At 45.9% G+C, this 22871-nt stretch overlaps 2 protein-coding genes across 11 annotated transcripts in view; one reads left to right on the top strand and one right to left on the bottom strand.

Annotated features, from left to right (window-relative positions):
* Positions 1-11670, bottom strand: part of polr3f (polymerase (RNA) III (DNA directed) polypeptide F) — a 39321-nt gene extending 27651 nt beyond the window's left edge. The window contains exon 1 of one of the 3 annotated variants that reach the window (XM_070890126.1): positions 11446-11670. Coding sequence is in view for 1 of the 3 variants with exons in the window: in XM_070890124.1 (XP_070746225.1) it covers positions 797-852 (56 nt within the window). In the remaining 2 variants the exon portion in view is untranslated. The other 2 variants (XM_070890125.1, XM_070890124.1) reach the window with 2 other exon arrangements.
* Positions 11547-22871, top strand: part of dzank1 (double zinc ribbon and ankyrin repeat domains 1) — a 133544-nt gene continuing 122219 nt past the window's right edge. For 4 of the 8 annotated variants that reach the window (XM_070890118.1, XM_070890117.1, XM_070890112.1 and 1 more), the window contains exons 1-2: positions 13089-13215; positions 14152-14279. In XM_070890118.1, the coding sequence (XP_070746219.1) occupies positions 14171-14279 (109 nt within the window). In that variant the 5' untranslated portion in view covers positions 13089-13215; positions 14152-14170. Of the gene's footprint in view, positions 11609-13088; positions 13216-13971; positions 14280-22871 lie in introns of those variants that run through there. The other 4 variants (XM_070890114.1, XM_070890116.1, XM_070890115.1 and 1 more) reach the window with 4 other exon arrangements.

Here is a 22871-nt window from a genome sequence, read left to right as displayed (position 1 = left end):
ACCTCTCATTCTTCTGAATTCCAATGAATAGAGGCCCAACCTACTCAACCTTTCCTCATAAGTCAACCTCCTCATCCCCCGAATCAATCTAGTGAACCTACTCTGAACTGCCTCCAAAGCAAGTATATCCTTTCGTAAATATGGAAACCAAAACTGCACGCAGTATTCCAGGTGTGGCCTCACCAATACCCTGTATGGCTGTAGCAAGACTTCCCTGCTTTAATACTCCATCCCCTTTGCAATAAAGGCCAAGATTCCATTGGCCTTCCTGATCACTTGCTATACCTGCATACTAACCTTTTGTGTTTCATGCACAAGTACCCCCAGGTCATGCTGTACTGCAACACTTTGCAATCTTTCTCCATTTAAATAATAACTTGCTCTTTGATTTTTTTTCTGCCAAAGTGCATGACCGCACACGATCCAACATTATACGCCATCTGCCAAATTTTTACCCACTTACTTAGCCTGTCTGTGTCCTTTTGCAGATGTTTTGTGTCCTCCTCACACATTGCTTTTCCTCCCATCTTTGTATCGTCAACAAACTTGGCTATGTTACACTCGGTCCCTTCTTGCAAGTCGTTAATATAGATTGTAAATAGTTGGGGTCCCAGCACTGATCCCTGTGGCACCCCACTAGTTACTGGATGCCACCCAGAGAATGAACCATTTATCCCGACTCTCTGTTCTCTGTTAGTTAGCCAATCCTCTATCCATGCTAATGTATTACCCCCAACCCCGTTTATAGAAGGGGGGGGGGGGGAAGAGAGGGGAGAAGACCACGCAGAAACTTTACCTGTTTTCCAACCCCGCGGGATCTGCAGCTTCTTGCTTCACTTTCACGTCTGCCATGGTTTCATGGGTTGAGCATGCCAGGGTATTGGCAATGAATGCGGCTCAAGGGGGAGGCTTGTTTACTGAGCCGGGCTGCTGTTGCACTCAGTGCGCACCTCCACCGAGCCCTGCAAACCTCGCACTCCACGGATAAAAGACCGGAGAATCAGAGGATCAGTCGCAACCGGGCTGCAGTTCTAAGTCTCCGGGCTGGACTTCCGCTTGTAGCTGTGTCTTGACCGGGGAGGGCTTTTCACTGCCCCTGGCTCTGCCTCTTGTGATTGCCAGGAGACCAGCTATTCGCCGGGCCCCATTCCCCGGCTTCCTGCCGCTAATTGCAAGCAGCGAGGCGACCCCGTCCTTCCATTGCGAGGTGCATTGCAAGGCAGCTCTGAAAATAATGCAGCGCCAAAGAGGAGGGGTGCAATTGCAGTGACCCTTCTCTCTCCCCACACACTCTTTCCTCTCTGGCAATCTGTGAGAGCAGCTGAAGCTGGGCTTGAACAGTGCTTGGCGCAGCTGTTGCAAGTCAGCGTGTCTGTGCTGAGCGCTGGTTGTCAGAGGGCTGTGTGTTTGTGTGAGATTGGTGACTGGCAGTGCCCTGGCTATAGGGAGAGAGAGGGGGTTAGTGGGGCAATTGCAGAACATAGGGTCCAGGCAGCTGAATGCACGGTCACCAATGGTGGAGCCATTAAAATCAGGGATGCACAAGAGGTCAGATTTGCAGGAGCGCAGAGATCTCAGAGTTGCAGAGCTGGAGGAAGGGGCACTTGTATAATTTGTGTTTTTAGTGCCCTCCAAAAAAACAAGGGGCACTTGAAAAGTTCTTGGAGTGTGACCCCCCCCCCCCCTTTAATCAGGGGGCACTTGACTGTTTCTACACAAAATAGTTGTAGAGCTGGAGGCAAGAGGCGGGCACTGGAGTGTATCATCACCCCTGGCAACCACATTTTAATTTGATTTAAGTTGGCTGTCTAAATTTTATTTGCTTAAGTGTGTCGGTTTTAGTGTCGCCCCCCCCCCCTTTAATCAGGGGGCACGTATTAATGTTCAACAACAAAATAGTTGTAGAGCTGGAGGCGAGAGGTGGGCACCGGAGGGACTGGAGTGTATCGTCACCCCCGGCAACCAAATTTTAATTTGATTTAAGTTACTGTCTAAAAGTTAATTGGTTTAATTATTGGTTTTAGTGCTCCCCTTTAATCAGGGGGCACTTGATTTACAGTGCTACACAAAATAGTAGTAGGGCTAGAGGAGATTCTTAGGCAGTCCCTCGGAGTCGAGGATGACTTGCTTCCACACTAGAAATGAGTTCTCAGGTGACTGAAGATTCCAATGCAGGACTTACAGTCTCTGTCACAGGTAGGACAGACGGTGGTTGAAGGAACAGGTGGGTGGGGTGCGTGGGTTGCCGTGCGCTCCTTCCGCTGTCGACGCTTGGCTTCAGCTTGCTCTCGGCGAAGAGACTCGAGGTGCTCAGCGCCCTCCCGGGTGCACTTCCTCCACTTTGGGTGGTCTTGGGCCAGGGATTCCCAGGTGTCGGTGGGGATGTTACATTTTTTCAAGGAGGCTTTGAGGGTGTCCTTGAAGCGTTTCCTCTGCCCACCTTGGCCTCGCTTGCCGTGTCGGAGCTCCGAGTAGAGCGCTTGTTTTGGGCGTCTCGTGTCAGGCATGCGAATAGTGTGGCCCGCCCAGCGGAGCTGATGGAGTGTGGAGGAGATTACAGTGCTGGGGAGGGGTGACTTGATAAGACCATAAAGAATACAAACAAAGTGTAATGTAGCCAAGTTTGCTGATGATACAAAGATGGGTGGGAAAGCAAATTGTGAGGGGAACACAAAAAATCTGCAAAGGGATATAGCCAGGCTAAGTGAGTGGGCAAAGGTTTGGCAGATGGAGTATACTGTGTGGAAAATGTGAGGTATCCACTTTGGCAGAAATAATAGAAAAGCAAATTATAATTTAAATGGAGAAAAATTGCAAAGTGCTGCAGTACACAGAGATATGGGGGTCCTTGTGCATGAAACACAAAAAGTTAGTATGCAGATACAGCAAGTAATCAGGAAGGCAAATGGAATGTTGGCTTTTATTGCAAGGGGGATAGAGTCATCATCATAAGCAGTCCCTCGAAACGAGGATGACTTGCTTCCACACCAAAAAAGGATGAGTTCACATGTGTTTCAATGAAGGTCGTAATATTCCAGGTCCTGAACTACATAGTGTAGGGTGGAAGATGCCTGTGCGTGGATATTTTTAACGTGTGGTTCTTTTGGGAGTCTCGTGTCAGGCATGCAGGAGTCTCGTGTCAGTTGCACACCAGCCACCACACGGGCTTGACAGAGCTAGGTCTTGGTCTAGTGGCAAGGATTAACCAAGACAACTGGAGACCAGCTCTGCTGCACGGACCTAGTGCGCACACATATCGCAGTGTGGGCTGGCCCGTGCTGGGCGCCGAATTCGTGCCTCTCCTGGGCCTCGATCACGTCCCTCTACAAGGGGGATGGAGTATAAAAGCAGAGAAGTCCTGCTACAACTGTACAGGGTATTGGTGAGGCCACACCTGGAGTACTGCGTACAGTTTTTGGTCTCCGTATTTAAAGAAGGATATACTTGCATTGGAGGCTGTTCAGAGAAGGTTCACTAGGTTGATTCCTGAGATGAGCGACTTGGATAGGTTAGGTGAGTGGGCAAATGCATGGCAGATGAAGTATAATGTGGATAAATGTGAGGTTATCCACTTTGGTGGTAAAAACAGAGAGACAGACTATTATCTGAATGGTGACAGATTAGGAAAAGGGGAGGTGCAAAGAGACCTGGGTGTCATGGTACATCAGTCATTGAAGGTTGGCATGCAGGTGCAGCAGGCGGTTAAGAAAGCAAATGGCATGTTGGCCTTCATTGCAAGGGGATTTGAGTACAGGGGCAGGGAGGTGTTGCTACAGTTGTACAGGGCATTGGTGAGGCCACACCTGGAGTATTGTGCACAGTTTTGGTCTCCTAACCTGAGGAAGGACATTCTTGCTATTGAGGGAGTGCAGCGAAGGTTCACCAGACTGATTCCCGGGATGGCGGGACTGACCTATCAAGAAAGACTGGATCAACTGGGCTTGTATTCACTGGAGTTCAGAAGAATGAGAGGGGACCTCATAGAAACATATAAAATTCTGACGGGGTTAGACAGGTTAGATGCAGGAAGAATGTTCCCAATGTTGGGGAAGTCCAGAACCAGAGGTCACAGTCTAAGGATAAGGGGTAAGCCATTTAGGACCGAGATGCGGAGGAACTTCTTCACCCAGAGAGTGGTGAACCTGTGGAATTCTCTACCACAGAAAGTTGTTGAGGCCAATTCACTAAATATATTCAAAAAGGAGTTAGATGAGGTCCTTACTACTAGGGGATCAAGGGGTATGGCGAGAAAGCAGGAATGGGGTACTGAAGTTGAATGTTCAGCCATGAACTCATTGAATGGCGGTGCAGGCTAGAAGGGCCGAATGGCCTACTCCTGCACCTATTTTCTATGTTTCTATGACATATGAGGATAGCTTGAGTAAGTTGGGCCTATACACATTGGAGTTCAGAAGAATGAGAGGTGATCTTATTGAAACATAAGATAATGAGGGGGCTCGACAAGGTGGGATTGAAAGAACGTGACCCATCTTACCATCTGGATATTGTTCCCCCTTCCTATTCCATCTCTCGCTTCACCTCTCTCTCTCTCCCCATCCCCCTCCAATCCCCTCTCTCTTCCCTTTTTGATCCCCTCTCCGATTCCCTCTCTCTCCCCTTTCGATTCTTCTCTCCCCCGGCCACCAACGGATCCAGTGACCTCCCACGGATCCGAGGAAAGTGTGGCCCTCAGCAGGCAGCAATGGTTGGGCAGTGCACATGCGCGGTTTCGGTAAACAGCGTGCATGCACAGAAGTGGATCGGATGCGCATGTGCGGCTCCGGGATACCGCGCGCATGTGCAGAAGTGGATCGGATGCACATGTGCGGCTCCGGGATACCGCGCGCATGTGCAGAAGGCTGCAACGATGTTCCTGCGAGTGGCAGGAGGCTAGTGTGGAATATAAACGCTGCTATAGGCCAAGTTAGGCCGAGTGGCCTGGTTCTGTGCTGTTGATTCTATGTAATTACAATACAGAGGCAGGTTCAGAGTAAAAGGTGCCGGTTGAAATCTGCCGTCGTGGGATGTACATTATTTTGAACACTTGATGCTTCCTGGTATGATGATCTCATTGGTCAGATAGTAATAAAAGTAGTAATTGGAGCAATTCCAAGTATGGAATGGCACAAAAGTTGTTTACATTATATAAAAATGTTTTAATCAATTTCCTACCCACGATATGTTCCAGTGAGCATGCTTATTTTTGTAAATACTGCAAACATAGTGATCCTTATGAGCAGAGCAACCGCAGAAAAGCAAATGAAATGCAGATGAATGAATACAGCCCTGCATTCGAGAACTCGTTCGCAGATGCTCTTCATGTAATACTTCCGTTCATATAAAATAATACACTTGTAGTGTCTTGTTTCTAGATTAAAATATTCGTATACAGAATTGAAATCTTATTAGACCTTGAATACATGAGGTTGTAGATATAGAGAAGAAAAACGTCAGCTAGGGCTTCATCTCCTAACTACCACTGAGTGATTCTTGCAGGACAATGGAATATCGAGCAAGCATGTGCTCAGGTTCACCTGTAGTGCTCCCATGACCAAATAGTCAGCCACCAATCACTGCTCTGGCTCTAACACAAAGAGCAGCCATTTTGGGAAAGTGCTGCCAGGATCACCGACAGGCGATCTGTCAATTCGTCCAGGTTGTAGCAGCACCGTGATTGGGGGAAAACCAAGTTAAATAGTAATTCATCACCGTAACCTGATGAACCCATGACATGCCGACTGGGTAGAGTTGCCATATTCTTGGCAGTATCACATAACCTCCAACCGCCCCGCACCCACGCTCCTGCCATTGGTCACTCGTCACGTCCATCCTTGTGGTACATGGCCTTCGCACGCCGATCGGAAATCATTACCCCATTGGATGATTCTGCCAATAGACTCCCTGTTCCAAAACAAAATTTGGCTTTTTATATCCCAAAAGAGAGTTAGAAACATAGAAAATAGGTGCAGGAGTAGGCCATTCGGACCTTCGAGCCTGTACCACCATTCAATATGATCATGGCTGATCATGCAACTTCAGTACCCCATTCCTGCTTTCTCTACATACCCCTTGATCCCTTTAGCCGTAAGGGCCACATCTAACTCCCTTTTGAATATATCTAACAAACTGGACTCAACAACTTTCTGTGGTAGAGAATTCCACAGGTTCACAATTCTCTGGGTGAAGACGTTTCTCCTCATCTCGGTCCTAAATGGCTTACCCCTTATCCTTAGACTGTGACCCCTGGTTCTGGACTTCCCCAACATCGGGAACATTCTTCCTGCATCTAACCTGTCCAATCCCGTCAGAATTTTATATGTTTCTATGAGATCCCCTCACATTCTTCTAAATTCCAATGAATACAAGCTTGTCGATCCAGTCTTTCTTCATATGTCAGTCCTGCCATCCCGGGATTCAGTCTGGTGAACCTTCGCTGCACTCCCTCAATAGCAAGAATGTCCTTCCTCAGGTTAGGAGACCAAAACTGTACACAATACTCCAGGTGTGGCCTCACCAAGGCCCTGTACAACTGTAGCAACACCTCCCTGCCCCTGTACTCAAATCCCCTCACTATGAAGGCCAACATGCCATTTGCTTTCTTAACCGCCTGCTGTACCTGCATGCCAACCTTCAATGACTGATGTACCATGACACCCAGGTCTCGTTGCACCTCCCCTTTTCCTAATCTGTCACCATTCAGATAATATTCTGCCTTCGTGTTTTTGCCCCCAAAGTGGATAACTTCACATTTATCTACATTATACTGCATCTGCCATGCATTTGCCCACTCACCTAACCTGTCCAAGTCACCCTGCAGCCTCTTAGCATGCTCCTCACAGCTCACCCTGCCACCCAGCTTAGTATCATCTGCAAACTTGGAGATATTACACTCAATTCCTTCGTCCAAATCATTAATGTATATTGTAAATAGCTGGAGGCCCAGCACTGAACCTTGCGGTACCCCACTAATCACTGCCTGCCATTCTGAAATGGACCCGTTTATTCCTACTCTTTGCTTCCTGTCTGTCAACCAGTTCTCTATCCAAGTCAATACATTACCCCCAATACCATGTGCTTTAATTTTGCACACTAATCTCTGTGTGGGACCTTGTCAAAAGCCTTTTGAAAGTCCAAATACACCACATCCACTGGTTCTCCCTTGTCCACTCTACTAGTTACATCCTCAAAAAATTCTAGAAGATTTGTCAAGCATGATTTCCCTTTCATAAATCCATGCTGACTTGGACCGATCCTGTCACTGCTTTCCAAATGTGCTGCTAGTTCATCTTTAATAATTGATTCCAACATTTTCCCCACTACCGATGTCAAGCTAACCAGTCTATAATTCCCTGTTTTTTTTCTCCCTCCTTTTTTAAAAAGTGGGGTTACATTAGCTACCCTCAAATCCATAGGAACTGATCCAGAATCTATAGAATGTTGGAAAATGATCACCAATGCATCCACTATTTCTAGGGCCACTTCCTTAAGTACTCTGGGATGCAGACTATCAGGCCCTGTGGATTTATCGGCCTTCAATCCCATCAATTTCCCTAACATAATTTCCTGATTAATCAGGATTTCCTTCAATTCCTCCTTCTCGCTAGACCCTCGGTCCCCTAGTATTTCCGGAAGGTTATTTGTGTCTTCATTAGTGAAGACAGAACCAAAGTATTTGTTCAATTGGTCTGCTATTTCTTTGGTCCCCATTATAAATTCACCTGAATCTGACTGCAAGGGACCTACATTTGTCTTCACTAATCTTTTTCTCTTACATATCTATAGAATTTTTGCAGTCAGTTTTTATGTTACCTGCAAGTTTACTCTCATACTCTATTTTCCCCCTCCTAATTAAACCCTTTGTCCTCCTCTGCTGAATTCTAAATTTCTCCCAGTCCTCAGGTTTGCTGCTTTTTCTGGCCAATTTATATGCCTGTTCCTTGGATTTAACACTATCCCTAATTTCCCTTGATAGCCACAGTTGAGCCACCTTCCCCGTTTTATTTTTACGCCAGACAGTGATGTAGAATTGTTGAAGTTCATCCATATGATCTTTAAATGTCTGCCACTGCCTATCCACTGTCTACCCTTTAAGTATCATTCGCCAGTCTATCCTAGCCAATTCACGTCTCATACTATCGAAGTTACCTTTCCTTAAGTTCAGGACTCTAGTCTCTGACTTAACTGTGTCACTCTCCATCTTAATGAAGAATTCTACCATATTATGGTCACTCTTCCCTAAGGGGCCTTGCACAACAAGATTGCTAATTAATCCTCTCTCATTACACAGGACCCAGTCTGGGATGTCCTGCTCTCTAGTTGGTTCCTTGACATAATTGGTCCAGAAAACTATCCCTTATACACTCCAGGAAATCCTCCTCCACCGTATTGCTACCAGTTTGGTTAGCCCAATCTATATATAGATTAAAGTTAATCAGGAATTCTTTAATTTTGATTGTGATTTACGTAAACACTGATCAGGTCATCGTGCATTGATCAATTTATACAAGAACATATGAAATAGGAGCAGGAGTAGGCCATACGGCTCCTCAAGCCTGCTCTGCCATTCAATAAGATCATAGCTGATCCGATCATGGACTCAGGTCTACTTTCCTGCCCGCTCCCCATAACCCCTTATCCCCTTTATCGTTTAAGAAACTGTCTATTTCTGTGTTATTCAATGTCCCAGCTTCCACAGCTCTCTGAGGCAGCGAATTCCACAGATTTACAACCCTCAGAGAATAAATTTCTCCTTGTCTCAGTTTCAAATGGGCAGCCTCTTATTCTAAGATCATGCCCTCTCGTTCTAGTCTCCCCCATCAGTGGAAACATCCTCTCTGCATCCACCTTGTCAAGCCCCCTTATAATCTTATGCGTTTCTATAAGATCACCTCTCATTCTTCTGAATTCCAATGAGTAGAGGCCCAACCTACTCAACCTTTCCTCATAAGTTAACCCCCTCATCCCCGGAATCAACCTAGTGAACCTTCTCTGAACTGCCTCCAAAGCAAGTATATCCTTTCATAAATATGGAAACCAAAACTGCACGCAGTATTCCAGGTGTGGCCTCACCAATACCCTGTATAACTGTAGCAAGACTTCCCTGCTTTTATACTCCATCCCCTTTGCAATAAAGGCCAAGATACCATTGGTCTTCCTGATCACTTACTGTACCTGCATACTATCCTTTTGTGTTTTATGCACAAATACCCCCAGGTCCCGCTGTACCGCGGCACTTTGCAATCTTTCTCCATTTAAATAATAACTTGCTCTTTGATTTTTTTCCACCTCACACTTTCCAACATTATAGAAACATAGAAACATAGAAAGTAGGTGCAGGAGCAGGCCATTCAGCCCTTCTAGCCTGCACCGCCATTCAATGAGTTCATGGCTGAACATGCAACTTCAGTACCCCCTTCCTACTTTCACGCCATACCCCTTGATCCCCCGAGTAGTAAGGACTTCATCTAACTCCCTTTTGAATATATTTAGTGAATTGGCCTCAACTACTTTCTGTGGTAGAGAATTCCACAGGTTCACCACTCTTTGGGTGAAGAAGTTTCTCCTTATCTCGGTCCTAAATGGCTTACCCCTTATCCTTAGACTGTGACCCCTGGTTCTGGACTTCCCAACATTGGGAACATTCTTCCTGCACCCGTCAGAATTTTAAACGTTTCTATGAGTCCCCTCTCACTCTTCTGAACTCCAGTGAATACAAGCCCAGTTGATCCAGTCTTTCTTGATAGGTCAGTCCCACCATCCCGGGAATCAGTCTGGTGAATCTTCGCTGCACTCCCTCAATAGCAAGAATGTCCTTCCTCAAGTTAGGAGACCAAAACTGTACACAATACTCCAGGTGTGGCCTCACCAAGGCCCTGTACAACTGTAGCAACACCTCCCTGCCCCTGTATTCAAATCCCCTTGCTATGAAGGCCAACATGCCATTTGCTTTCTTAACCGCCTGCTGTACCTGCATGCCAATCTTCAATGACTGATGTACCATGACACCCAGGTCTCGTTGCACCTTCCCTTTTCCTAATCTGTCACCATTCAGATAATAGTCTGTCTCTCTGTTTTTACCACCAAAGTGGATAACCTCACATTTATCCACATTATACTTCATCTGCCACGCATTTGCCCACTCACCTAACCTATCCAAGTCACTCTGCAGCCTCATAGCATCCTCCTCGCAGCTCACACTGCCACCCAACTTAGTGTCATCCGCAAATTTGGAGATACTACATTTAATCCCCTCGTCTAAATCATTAATGTACAATGTAAACAACTGGGGCCCCAGCACAGAACCCTGCGGTACCCCACTAGTCACTGCCTGCCATTCTGAAAAGTACCCATTTACTCCTACTCTTTGCTTCCTGTCTGACAACCAGTTCTCAATCCACGTCAGCACACTACCCTCAATCCCATGTGCTTTAACTTTGCACATTAATCTCCTGTGTGGGACCTTGTCGAAAGCCTTCTGAAAGTCCAAATATACCACATCAACTGGTACTCCTTTGTCCACTTTATTGGAAACATCCTCAAAAAATTCCAGAAGATTTGTCAAGCATGATCTCCCTTTCACAAATCCATGCTGACTTGGACCTATCATGTCACCATTTTCCAAATGCGCTGCTATGACATCCTTAATAATTGATTCCTTAATAATAATTTATACTCCATCTGCCAAATTTTTGCCCACTCACTTAGCCTGTCTATGTCCTTTTGCAGATTTTTTGTGTCCTCCTCACACATTGCTTTTCCTCCCACCTTTGTATCGTCAGCAAACAGCTCAAGCATTCTATAAGAGACTATCCCTTTAAAGTGATCTCTTTGAGCTCCTCGATGAGTAAACGGCTGCCTGTGTATGGTCCTGAGCCATACAGGCCGGAAGCTCCCAAGTTTGATTCCTGGTCTGTGTTAAGTCAACAGACCTTCATCTGTTGAGGCCTTGCACGCTTGGACTAAACCTCTGTGCAGTAGACATTGTCAGAAATGGCATATTTTGGATAAGACGTTTAAGCCAGGTCCTATCGACCTGTTCAGGCAGAAGTAATAGATCCTTTGGCACTTTTTTGAAGAGCCAAGGAGTTTTCCCAGTGTTCTGGCCAACATTCAACCCCTCAACCAACACCACCAATACAAAGATTACTGGTCAATCATCTCTTGTTTGTCAGACTTTGCTGTGCGCTGTTTGGCTGCCACATGTGCCTACATAACAACAGTGACAACACTTCAAAAGTAATTCATCAACTGTGAAGTTGGGATGTCCTGAGTATGTGGACAGCGTTAGATGGATACAAATCTTTCTGGACGAGTGAAAGATTTTAAAAGCAGCAAGGGTCCCCTGCACCACATACCCATCCACTGACCTTTGCTGGAAAGCTTGCCTGTGGACATCAGGGGAGGAAGGCAGTGGGCTCAGCTGTGCTACCTTTTTAGCTGATTTACCTGCCATCACTCACTAGGCTGACACGAGGAACTGGCCCCTGTTAGAAGTACTGGAGAGCAGCCGGCATCCAGAGATCGATCCGCCTCGCAAGAGTCCGCACCTTCAGCAGAGGAAGGTCAAGGAGAGAAAATGATCAGATCAATTGAAGTGCCGTCTCTACAGGTACATTACATTCTGTACTGCTGGAAAGTTTTGAGAGTGGGGCGCACGGCTTCACCATATAGTCTGATGTGGAATACAGTGCAGCTCTGAATCTCAGCCATTCTGCACATACTGAGTGCTTGAACTCTGCAGCGATATTTGGCCCAAGCTTGGGGAAAATCTAATGGGGGAGATTTAGATATAAGCCTTGGGCAAAAATAGAATCACTTGTTATATAAGCCAATCAGGTCAGAGCTCCTAGTTTGAGTCTCCATGTCTCCCTCCATGCATCAGCTGTGACTCAGTGGGCAGCACCCTTGCCTCTGAGTCAGAAGGTTGTGGGTTCAAGCCCCACTCCAGGGACTTGAGCGCATAATTCTATGCTGACACTCCAGTGCAGTGCTGAGAGAGTGCTGCACTGTCAGAGATGCTGTCTTTTGGATGAGATGTTAAACCGAGGCTCCATGTGCCCTCTCAAGTGGACGTAAAAAAATCCCACGGCACTATTTCAAAGAAGAGCAGGGGAGTTATCCCCGGTGTCCTGGCCAATATTTATCCCTCAATCAACACAACAGATCATCATGTCATTATCACAGTGCTGTTTGTGAGAGCTTGCTGTGTGCAAATTGGCTGCCGCGTTTCCTACATTACAACAGTGACTACACTCTAAAAGTATTTCATTGGCTGCAGAGCGCTTTGAGACGTCCGGTGGTCGTGAAAGGCGCTATATAAATCCATGTCTTTCTCCCTCCCTTTCCCTGACCCCCAGCTGCCAGGATACCCCCATCCTACACAAAAAGCTACCTAGACCCAATCACTATGCCACGCTATAACCATAATGCTAGGGCAAAGCAAGTAGAGTGTAAATGCAGCTGTAATCTGGAGTTAGGGTTTAACCTGACACCAGAGTGAAGAGGAGGAGTGAGACTCCTTGGGAGGATATGGCCTCACTCTATTTTGGAGTCAGTTTGGGCTTTGACACGCAATTTACATTCCACAAGTTTAATGTTTGTGGAAACTCAAAATTGACAATGCACTGATATTAAACTTGACGTGTGAATCTTGCATTCCTTCAGGACTGGAATATCGGGTCCTTCATTGAAACATCTGTGAACTCATGTGGAAGCAAGTCATCCTCGTTCGAGGGACCGCCTATGATGATGGATCATAGAGCTCTGGGCTTGGGTCTCTATATCTCCCTCCCTTCCCCTGACCCCACCTCCCAAGATACCCCCATCAGCCCTGGGCATGGGGCCCCATGTCCCCCTTCCCCTGACCCCAGCTCCCAGGATACCCCCATCAGCCCTGAGCCTGGGTCCCATGTCTCCCTCCCATCAGCCCAGAGGCCTGGGTCCCCCTGACCCCTGCTGCTGAAACCTCTCACCACACTCCTCTGCCAAACTCTAACTGCGCAGGCGTTGTTTCTAGGCGCGCCGTTGCCAATGAAACCGTGACCGTTGATTTGATTGGCGGCGACGGTTGCCAGTCCCCGCCAGCCGGCCAATGGGAGCAGGCGGAGCCGCGTTGTGCAGCTGTTGCTGGGAGCGGTTGCTGTGTGTGTGCAGGGCGGCGAGCGGCGGTGACCCGGCCCGGGCCCGGCACTGAGGCCAGCGGGGGCTGCAGGGCGGGTTATTATCATATAGTGTCACATATATGGTCAATTAGTGATCACTGGGTTATCGATAATCATTGGGTTATCGATAATCATCGGGGCATTAATCATTGGGTTATCAATAATCATCGGGGCATTAATCATTGGGTTATCAATAATCATCGGGGCATTAATCATTGGGTTATCGATAATCATCGGGGCATTAATCATTGGGTTATTGATAATCATTGGGTTATCAATAATCATCGGGGCATTAACCATTGGGTTATCGATAATCATCGGGTTATTGATAATCATTGGGTTATCGATAATCATCGGGGCATTAATCATTGGGTTATCGATAATCATTGGGTTATTGATAATCATTGGGTTATCAATAATCATCGGGGCATTAATCATTGGGTTATCAATAATCATCGGGACATTAATCATTGGGTTATCGATAATCATTGGGTTATTGATAATTTGTGGTTTAATCATTGGGTTATCAATAATCATTGGATTATCGATAATATATAACCATTGGTCACTAATAATCATTCAGTTTATTAAATATAGTGGGGGTTATTAATAATTGTGGTTATTAATATTATTGGAGTTATTTAGAAACATTGCTACTATTAATAATCAATAGATTTATTATTTATAGTTATTGAGTTAGTTACAAATAGTGAGTTATTGAAGCTAATGATTATTAATAACCCTACTGGTAAATTATTGGGGTTATTTACAATTTGGGGTTGATATTGTTCATTAATTATTTGTGTTTCAGGGTTTGTTTGTGATACTCTAATGTTGCCATTAACAGCTTCCTGCTTTACCTTGACCCCTCCTCAGGTGATGTCCCTTCAACTTGGCTTTCTGACTGGAAGTAATTGTGGAGGTGTCTCTTGCTTGGCAGGCTCTGTCCCTGCCGCTCCTGTCAAATACTGTCTCTGGTCTCTCCCTGTAGGTGGCTCCCCTCTAGAAGGATGACGGCCGGATCCATCGCAGTCCCACAAATCATACCACTGAGAGCCCCGCTCTCTGGCAAGCCCAAGCATGACATCGATACCAACACTCCCATCGCAATCAAGTCGGGTAAGAAAAAGGCCGCTTACTTCTCTACACTGGGTGTGAAATGGACTCTAACATCCTGCATGCTGGAGGGATGTCCAGTAATATATCCATGGCACATACATGCCTCCAGATGCACAGGACACAGTCGATCTCTGTAACCTCCTACAACCCTCCAAGATCTCTGCTCTTCTCCAATTATGGCCTCTTGTGTATCACAGATTTTCTTCGCTCCACCATTGGCGGCCGTGCCTTTAGCTGCCTAGGCCCTAAACTCTGGAATTCCCATCCTAAACCTCTCCGCCTCTCCACCTCCCTCTCTTTGAAGAGCCGCTTTAAAATCTATCTTTTCGACCCAGTTTTTGGTCGCCGGTTCTAACATGTCCTTCTTTGGCTCAGTGTCAAGTTTTATCTGATTATGCTTTTGTGAAGAGCCTTCGGACATTCTACTACATTAAAGACACTGTATCATAGGATCATAGAATAGTTCAGCACAGAAGGAGGCCATTCGGCCCATCCAGTCTTTCAGAGCAATCCAGTTAGTCCCACTGCCCCTGCTCTTTCCCCAAATCCCTGCAAATTTTTCTCCTTCAACTATTTATCCAGTTCCCTTTAGAAAGCTACTACTGAATCTGTATCCATCACCCTATCAGGTAGTTGCATTCCAAATCCTAACCACTCGTTGCGTAAAAAAGTTTTCCCTCATGTCGTCTCTAGTTCTTTTGCCAATCACCTTAAATCTGTGCCCTCTGGTTATCGACCCTTCAACCACTGGAAATAGTTTCTCTTTATTTACTCTAAACCCCTCATGATTTTAAACACCTCCATCAAATCTCCTCTCAACCTTCTCTGCTGTAAGGAGAACAACCCCAGCTTCTCCAGTCTATCCACGTAACCGTAATCCCTCATCCCTGGAATCATTCTAGTAAATCTCTTCTGCACCCTCTCCAAAGCCTTCACATCCTTCCGAAAGTGTGGAGCCCAGAATTGGACACAGTACTCCAGCTGGGGCCGAACCAGTGTTTAATATCGATTTAGCATAACTTCCTTGTTTTGGATGCTATGCTCTATTTATAAAGCCCAGGATCTTATACGCTTTATCAACTGCTTTGTTAACCTGTACTACCACCTTCAAAGATCTGTGCACAAGCAGCTCCCAAGTGTCTCTCATCTTGCATGACCTTTCATTTTGTATAATTTAGCATCTATTGTCTCTCCTCATTCTTCCTACCCAATTGTATCACCTCACATTTCTCTGCGTTGAATTCCACCAGCCACGTGTCCGCCCTTTCCACCAGCCTGTCGATGTCCTCTTCAAGTCTATTATTATCTTCCTCACTGTTTACTACACTTCCACATTTTGTGTCCGACAAATTACAAAATTGTGCCCTGTACCCCCAAATCCAAGTCATCATTTTATATCAAACACAGCAGTGGCCCTAGCACTGAACCTGGGAAACTCGACTGTATACAGGGTATTGGTGAGGCCACACCTGGAATACTGCATGCAGTTTTGGTTTCCATATTTACAAAAGGATATACTTGCTTTGGAGGCAGTTCAGATAAGGTTCACTAGGTTGATTCCGGAGATGAGGGGGTTGACTTCTGAGGAAAGGTTGAGTAGGTTGGGCCTCTACTCATTGGAATTCAGAGGAATGAGAGGTGATCTTATCGAAACGTATAAGATTATGAGGGGGCTTGACAAGGTGGATGCAGAGAGGACATTTCCACTGATAGAAACAGAAAATAGGTGCAGGAGTAGGCCATTCGGCCCTTCGTACTTGCACCACCATTCAATATGATCATGGCTGATCATGCAACTTCAGTACCACATTCCTGATTTCTCTCCATATCCCTTGATCCCTTTAGCCGTAAGGGCCACATCTAACTCCCTTTTGAATATATCTAACGGACTGGCCTCAACAACTTTCTGTGGTAGAGAATTCCACAGGTTCACAATTCTCTGAGTGAAGAAGTTTCTCCTCATCTCGGTCCTAAATGGCTTACCCTGTGGATATCTGAACGGAATATATGGAATTAAGGACAGTAAAGTAAACGGGATATATGAAAATGTATAAGCCATGGAAGAATAGCTGGGAGAATGTCAGATTGCAAATAGTGCAACATCAGCATAACTAACAATCTGTCTCAAGGTTTCAAGTCACTAATCCTGCCAATAATATATAATTTTAACATGAAATACATCTGCAGAATTGCAAGGTCTCAGTAAATAGTCACACCATTAGATTGAAACATTTAGAGGCAATACTTGAGCTTTCAAGAAGAACATCTCATATAGATTGACTAATGAGTGGCTGAGTTAGACTGTCAATCCATTTGTATTTTGTTATCTGATTTCAAAACTGTATAACTGTTAACGCTTTACGATGTAACTTCACCTATCCGTAGGGAGTGTGTACGCTCTATCCAGAGAGTATATCTTCTGTCTGATAGGTCTTACTGGCCGGTAATAAAGACTGCTTTGTTCAAAGCACAAGAGGTATTCGACTCAGTAATTTTACTGAACCAGATTGAGGTAAAAGAATCCAGGAATTAACATTGTCACCCTGCAGCCTCTTAGCATCCTCCTCACAGCTCACACTGCCACCCAGCTTAGTGTTATCTGCAAACTTGGAGATATTACATTCAATTCCTTCGTCTAAATCATTAATGTATATTGTAAATAGCTGGGGGCCCAGCACTGAACCTTGCTAGTCACTGCCTGCCATTCTGAAAAGGACCGGTTTATTTGTACTCTTTGTTTCCTGTCTGCCAACCAATTCTCTATCCACGCCAATACATTACCCCCAATACCATGTGCTTTGATTTTGCACACCACTCTCTTGTGTGGGACCTTGTCAAAAGCCTTTTGAAAGTCCAAATACACCACATCCACTGATTCTCCCTTGTCCACTCTATTAGTTACATCCTCAAAAAATTCTAGAAGATTTGTCAAGCATGATTTCCCTTTCATAAATCCAAGCTGACTTGGACCGATCCTGTCACTGCTTTCCAAATGCGCTGCTGTTACATCTTTAATAATTGATTCCAACATTTTCCCCACTACCGCTGTCCGGCTAACCGGTCTATAATTACCCGTTTTCTCTCCCTCCTTTTTTTAAAAAGTGGGGTTACATTAGCTACCCTGCAATGCGTAGGAACTGATCCGGAATGTTGGAAAATGATCACCAATGCATCCACTATTTCTAGGGGCACTTCCTTAAGTACACTTGGATGCAGACTATCAGGCCCTGTGGATTTATTGGCCTTCAATCCCATCAATTTTCCTAACACAATTTCCTGACTAATAAGGATTTCCTTCAGTTCCTCCTTCTCACTAGACCCTCAGTCCCCTAGTATTTCCGGAAAGTTATTTGTGTCTTCCTTCATGAAGACAGAACCAAAGTATTTGTCCAATTGGTCTGCCATTTCTTTGTTCCCCATTATAAATTCACCTGATTCTGACTGCAAGGGACCTACATTTATCTTCACTAATCTTTTTCTCTTCACATATCTATAGAAGCTTTTGCAGTCAGTTTTTATGTTCCCTGCAAGCTTATTCTCATACTCTATTTCCCCTTCCTAATTAAAGCCTTTGTCCTCCTCTGCTGAATTCTAAATTTCACCCAGTCCTCAGGTTTGCTGCTTTTTCTGGCCAATTTATATGCCTGTTCCTTGGATTTAACACTATCCCTAATATCCCTTGTTAGCCATGGTTGAGCCACCTTCCCCGTTTTATTTTTACGCCAGACAGGGATGTACAATTGTTGAAGTTCATCCATTTGATCTTTAAATGTCTGCCATTGCCTATCCACCATCAACCCTTTAAGTATCATTCGCCAGTCTATCCTAGCCAATTCACGTCTCATACCATCGAAGTTACCTTTCTTTAAGTTCAGGACTGTGTCACTCTTCATCTTAATGAAGAATTCTACCATATTATGGTCACCCTTCCCCATGGGGCCTCGCACAACAAGATTGCTAATTAATCCTCTCTCATTACACAACACCCAGTCTAGGATGGCCAGCTCTCTAGTTGGTTCCTCGACATATTGGTCTAGAAAACCATTCCTTATACTCTCCAGGAAATTTTTCTCCACCGTATTGCTACCAGTTTGGTTAACCCAATCTATATGTAGATTAAAGTCACCCATGATAACTGCTGTACCTTTATTGCATGCATCCCTAATTTCCTGTTTGATGCCATCCCCAACCTCACTACTACTGTTTGGTGGTCCGCAGCTTTACGCATACAGATTCCACATCATCCAAGCCAATGTCCTTCCTTACTTTGCGTTGATCTCCTCTTTAACCAGCAACGCTACCCCACCTCCTATTCCTTTCTGTCTATCCTTCTTGAATATTGAATATCTCTGGATGTTGAGTTCCCACCCTTGGTCACCCTGGAGCCATGTCTCCGTAATCCCAATTACATCATATCCGTTAACAGCTGTCTGCGCAGTTAATTCATCCACCTTATTACAAATGCTCCTCGCATTGAGACACAGAGCCTTCAGGCTTGTTTTTTTAACACTCTTTGTCCTTTTTAGAATTATGTTATAATGTGGCCCTTTTTGATTTTTGCCCTTGATTTCTCTGCCCTCCACTTTTACTTATCTCCTTTCTACCTTTTGCTTCTGCCCCCATTTTACTTCCCTCTGTCTCCCTGCGTAGATTGCCATCCCCCTGCCATATTAGTTTAAACCCTCCCCAACAGCACTAGCAAACACTCCCCCTAGGACATAAGGGAGACTAGAACTGGAGGGCATAATCTTAGAATAAGGGGTCGCCCATTTAAAACTGAGATGAGGAGAAATTTCTTCTCTGAGGGTTGTGGATCTGTGGAATTTGCAGCCTCAGAGAGTTGTGGTAGCTGAGACATTGAATAAATTTAAGACAGAAATAGACGGTTTCTTAAACGATAAGGGAATAATATGGAGAGCGGGTGTGAAAGTGGAGCTGAGTCCATGATCAGATCAGCCATGATCTTATTGAATGGCGAAGCAGGCTCGAGGGGCCGTATGGCCTACTCCTGTTCCTATTTCTTATGTTCTTATACCTCCCTTTATTACAAGAGGATTTGAGTATAAGAGTAAAGATGTCTTACTGCAATTATATAGGGCTTTGGTGAGACCACACCTGGAGTATTGTGTACAGTTTTGGTCTCCTTACCTAGGAAGCATATAATTGCCATTGAGGGAGTGCAACGAAGGTTCACCAGACTGATTACTGGGATTAGGGGGATTGTGCTATGAGGAGAGATTGAGCAGACTAGGCCTATATTCTCTCGAATTTTGAAGAATGAGAGGTGATCTCATTGAAACATACAAAATTCTTACAGAGCTCGACAGAGTAGATGCAGGGAGGATGTTTCCCGGGGCTGGGGAGTCTAGAACCAGGGGTCACAGTCTCAGAATAAGGGGTCGGCCATTTAGGACTGGGATGAGGAAAAACCTCTTCACTCAGAGGGTGGTGAATCTCTGGAATTCTCTTCCCCAGAGGGCTATGGAGGCTCAGTCTTTGAGTATATTCAAGACAGAGACTGATAGATTTTTGAATATTAAGGGAATCAAAGAATCATGTGGAGCGGGCGGGAAAGTGGAGTTGAGGTAGAACATCAGCCATGATCGTATTGAATGGCGGAGCAGGCTCGAGGGACTGAATGGCCTACTCCTGCTCCTAATTTTTACGTTCTTAAATTATTATGTACTAGTAAAATCAGAGTAACTGAAAACCCACAAAAAAGAGCTTCATCACTCAACAGGTTAAATTCCGCTTGAGGTAAAGTGGATTGGAATTTTCTATTTAAACAAATCTGTGTGCGCATCATGTTGACACCTATGCAAATTTTTTTTCTATTTAGAGGCAAGAATTTTGCTATCAGACATTATTAAATCGCAGCCTATATATGTACACATAAATCTTCATATTCAGGGAACATGAACGTGTTGTCGCCTCCCAAATCCATGACCATCTCTCCATGAATTCAATGTTTGAATCCCTTCTATCTGGTGTTTGCCCCGCCACAGTACTGAAACAGCTCTCATCAAAGTCACAAATGACATCCTTTGTGACTGTGACAAAAGTAAACTAACCCTTCTCGTACTTCTAGCACAGTTGACTATTCAATCCTCCTCCAACGCCTCTCCACCATCGTCCAGCTGGGTGGGACTGCACTCGCCTGGTTCCATTGTTATCTATCTCATCGTGGCCAGAAAATCTCATACAATGGCTTCTCTTCCCACCCCCACATCGTTACCTCTGGTGTCCCCCAAGGATCTGTCCTTGGCCCCCTCTTATTTCTTAACTATATGCTACCCCTTGACGATATCATCCGAAAACATGTACGCTGACGACACCCAGCTCAACCTCACCACCACTTCTCTCGACCCCTGCTTGGTCTCTAAATTGTCAGATTGCTTATCCGGCATCCAGTACTGGATGAGCAGAAATTTTCCCCAATTAAATATTGGGAAGGCCGAAGCCATTATCTTTAGTCCCCGCCACAAACTCCATTCCCTAACTACTGACTCCATCCCTCTCCCTAGCATCTGTCTGAGGATGAACACAACCTCGGTGTCATATTTGACCCTGAAATGAGTTTCCAGCCATATATCCGTGGCATAACTAAAACCGCCTTTTTCCACCTCCGTACCATTGCCCACCTCCGCACCTGCCTCAGCTCTTCTGCTGCTGAAACCCTCATTCATGCCTTTGTTATTTCTAGATTTGACTACTCCAACGCACTCCTGGCTGGCCTCCCACATTCTACCCTATGTAAACTTGAGGTCATCCAAAACTCGGTAGCCCGTGTCCTAACTTGTTCCAAGTCCCGATCACCCATCACCTCTGTGCTCGCTGACTTACATTGGCTCCCGGTTAAACAACGCCTCGATTTCAAAATTCTCATCCTTGTTTACAAATCCCTCCATGGCCTCGCCCCTCCCTGGGCTGGAATTTGGTGAGCATTTCTGCTGGGTTTTTCGGCAGTATTCCTATTTGTTTATGGAAAACCACCCGGTGCTATTTTGGTCAAAGTGTTCCGTTGGTGGTTTTGAAATACCGCTGGGGAGCGGACCGCCGGCGTGCAACACTAAAAAAAAACATTTCTGGCCGAGTTTGGCGGTAGCGGTGTTCCATAGTTGCTGAAAGAAACACCGCCCAGGAGAAACCTTCGATCGGCGGTAGGTATGAAACCCTGCAAAAGAAAGTAAATGAAAGTTTTTAAAAAACATTCTTTTGTTGCAATTCAGTGCAGAAGGGTCCTGTCACAGGAGAGAGAGTGGGGAGCACCAATTCCAACTATCACAGGAGAGAGAGTGGAGAGCACCAGTTCCCACTGTCACAGGAGAGAGAGTGGAGAGCACCAGTTCCCACTGTCACAGGAGAGAGAGTGGAGAGCACCAGTTCCCACTGTCACAGGACAGAGAGTGGAGAGCACCAGTTCCCACTGTCACAGGAGAGAGAGTGGAGAGCACCAGTTCAAACTGTCACAGGACGGAGAGTGGAGGGCACCAGTTCAAACTGTCACAGGACGGAGAGTTGAGAGCACCAGTTCAAACTGTCACAAGACGGGAGAGTGGAGAGCACCAGTTCAAACTGTCACAGGACGGAGAGTGGAGAGCACCAGTTCCCACTGTCACAGGAGAGAGAGTGGAGAGCACCAGTTCAAACTGTCACAGGACAGAGAGTGGAGAGCACCAGTTCCCACTGTCACAGAACGGGAGAGTGGAGAGCACCAGTTCAAACTGTCACAGGACGGGAGAGTGGAGAGCACCAGTTCCCACTGTCACAGAACAGGAGAGTGGAGAGCACCAGTTCCCACTGTCACAGGACGGGAGAGTGGAGAGCACCAGTTCAAACTGTCACAGGACAGGAGAGTGGAGAGCACCAGTTCCCACTGTCACAGGACAGAGAGTGGAGAGCACCAGTTCCCACTGTCACAGGACGGGAGAGTGGAGAGCACCAGTTCAAACTGTCACAGGACAGAGAGTGGAGAGCACCAGTTCAAACTGTCACAGGACGGGAGAGTGGAGGGCACCAGTTCAAACTGTCACAGGACGGAGAGTGGAGGGCACCAGTTCAAACTGTCACAGGACGGAGAGTGGAGAGCACCAGTTCAAACTGTCACAGGACGGGAGAGTGGAGAGCACCAGTTCAAACTGTCACAGGACAGAGAGTGGAGAGCACCAGTTCAAACTGTCACAGGACGGGAGAGTGGAGAGCACCAGTTCCCACTGTCACAGGACAGAGAGTGGAGAGCACCAGTTCCAACTGTCACAGGACGGGAGAGTGGAGAGCACCAGTTCCAACTGTCACAGGACGGAGAGTGGAGAGCACCAGTTCCCACTGTCACAGGACGGAGAGTGGAGAGCACCAGTTCCCATTGTCACAGGACGGGAGAGTGGAGAGCACCAGTTCCAACTGTCACAGGACAGAGAGTGGAGAGCACCAATTCCAACTGTCACAGGACGGGAGAGTGGAGAGCACCAGTTCCCACTGTCACAGGAGAGAGAGTGGAGAGCACCAGTTCAAACTGTCACAGGAGAGAGAGTGGAGAGCACCAGTTCCTACTGTCACAGGACGGAGAGTGGAGAGCACCAGTTCAAACTGTCA

This window comes from Pristiophorus japonicus, chromosome 9, assembly GCF_044704955.1.
Source record: "Pristiophorus japonicus isolate sPriJap1 chromosome 9, sPriJap1.hap1, whole genome shotgun sequence".
NCBI lineage: Eukaryota > Metazoa > Chordata > Chondrichthyes > Pristiophoridae > Pristiophorus > Pristiophorus japonicus.
The sequence above is the reverse complement of the archived record's forward strand: the minus strand, read 5'-3'. Positions and strand labels throughout refer to the sequence as shown.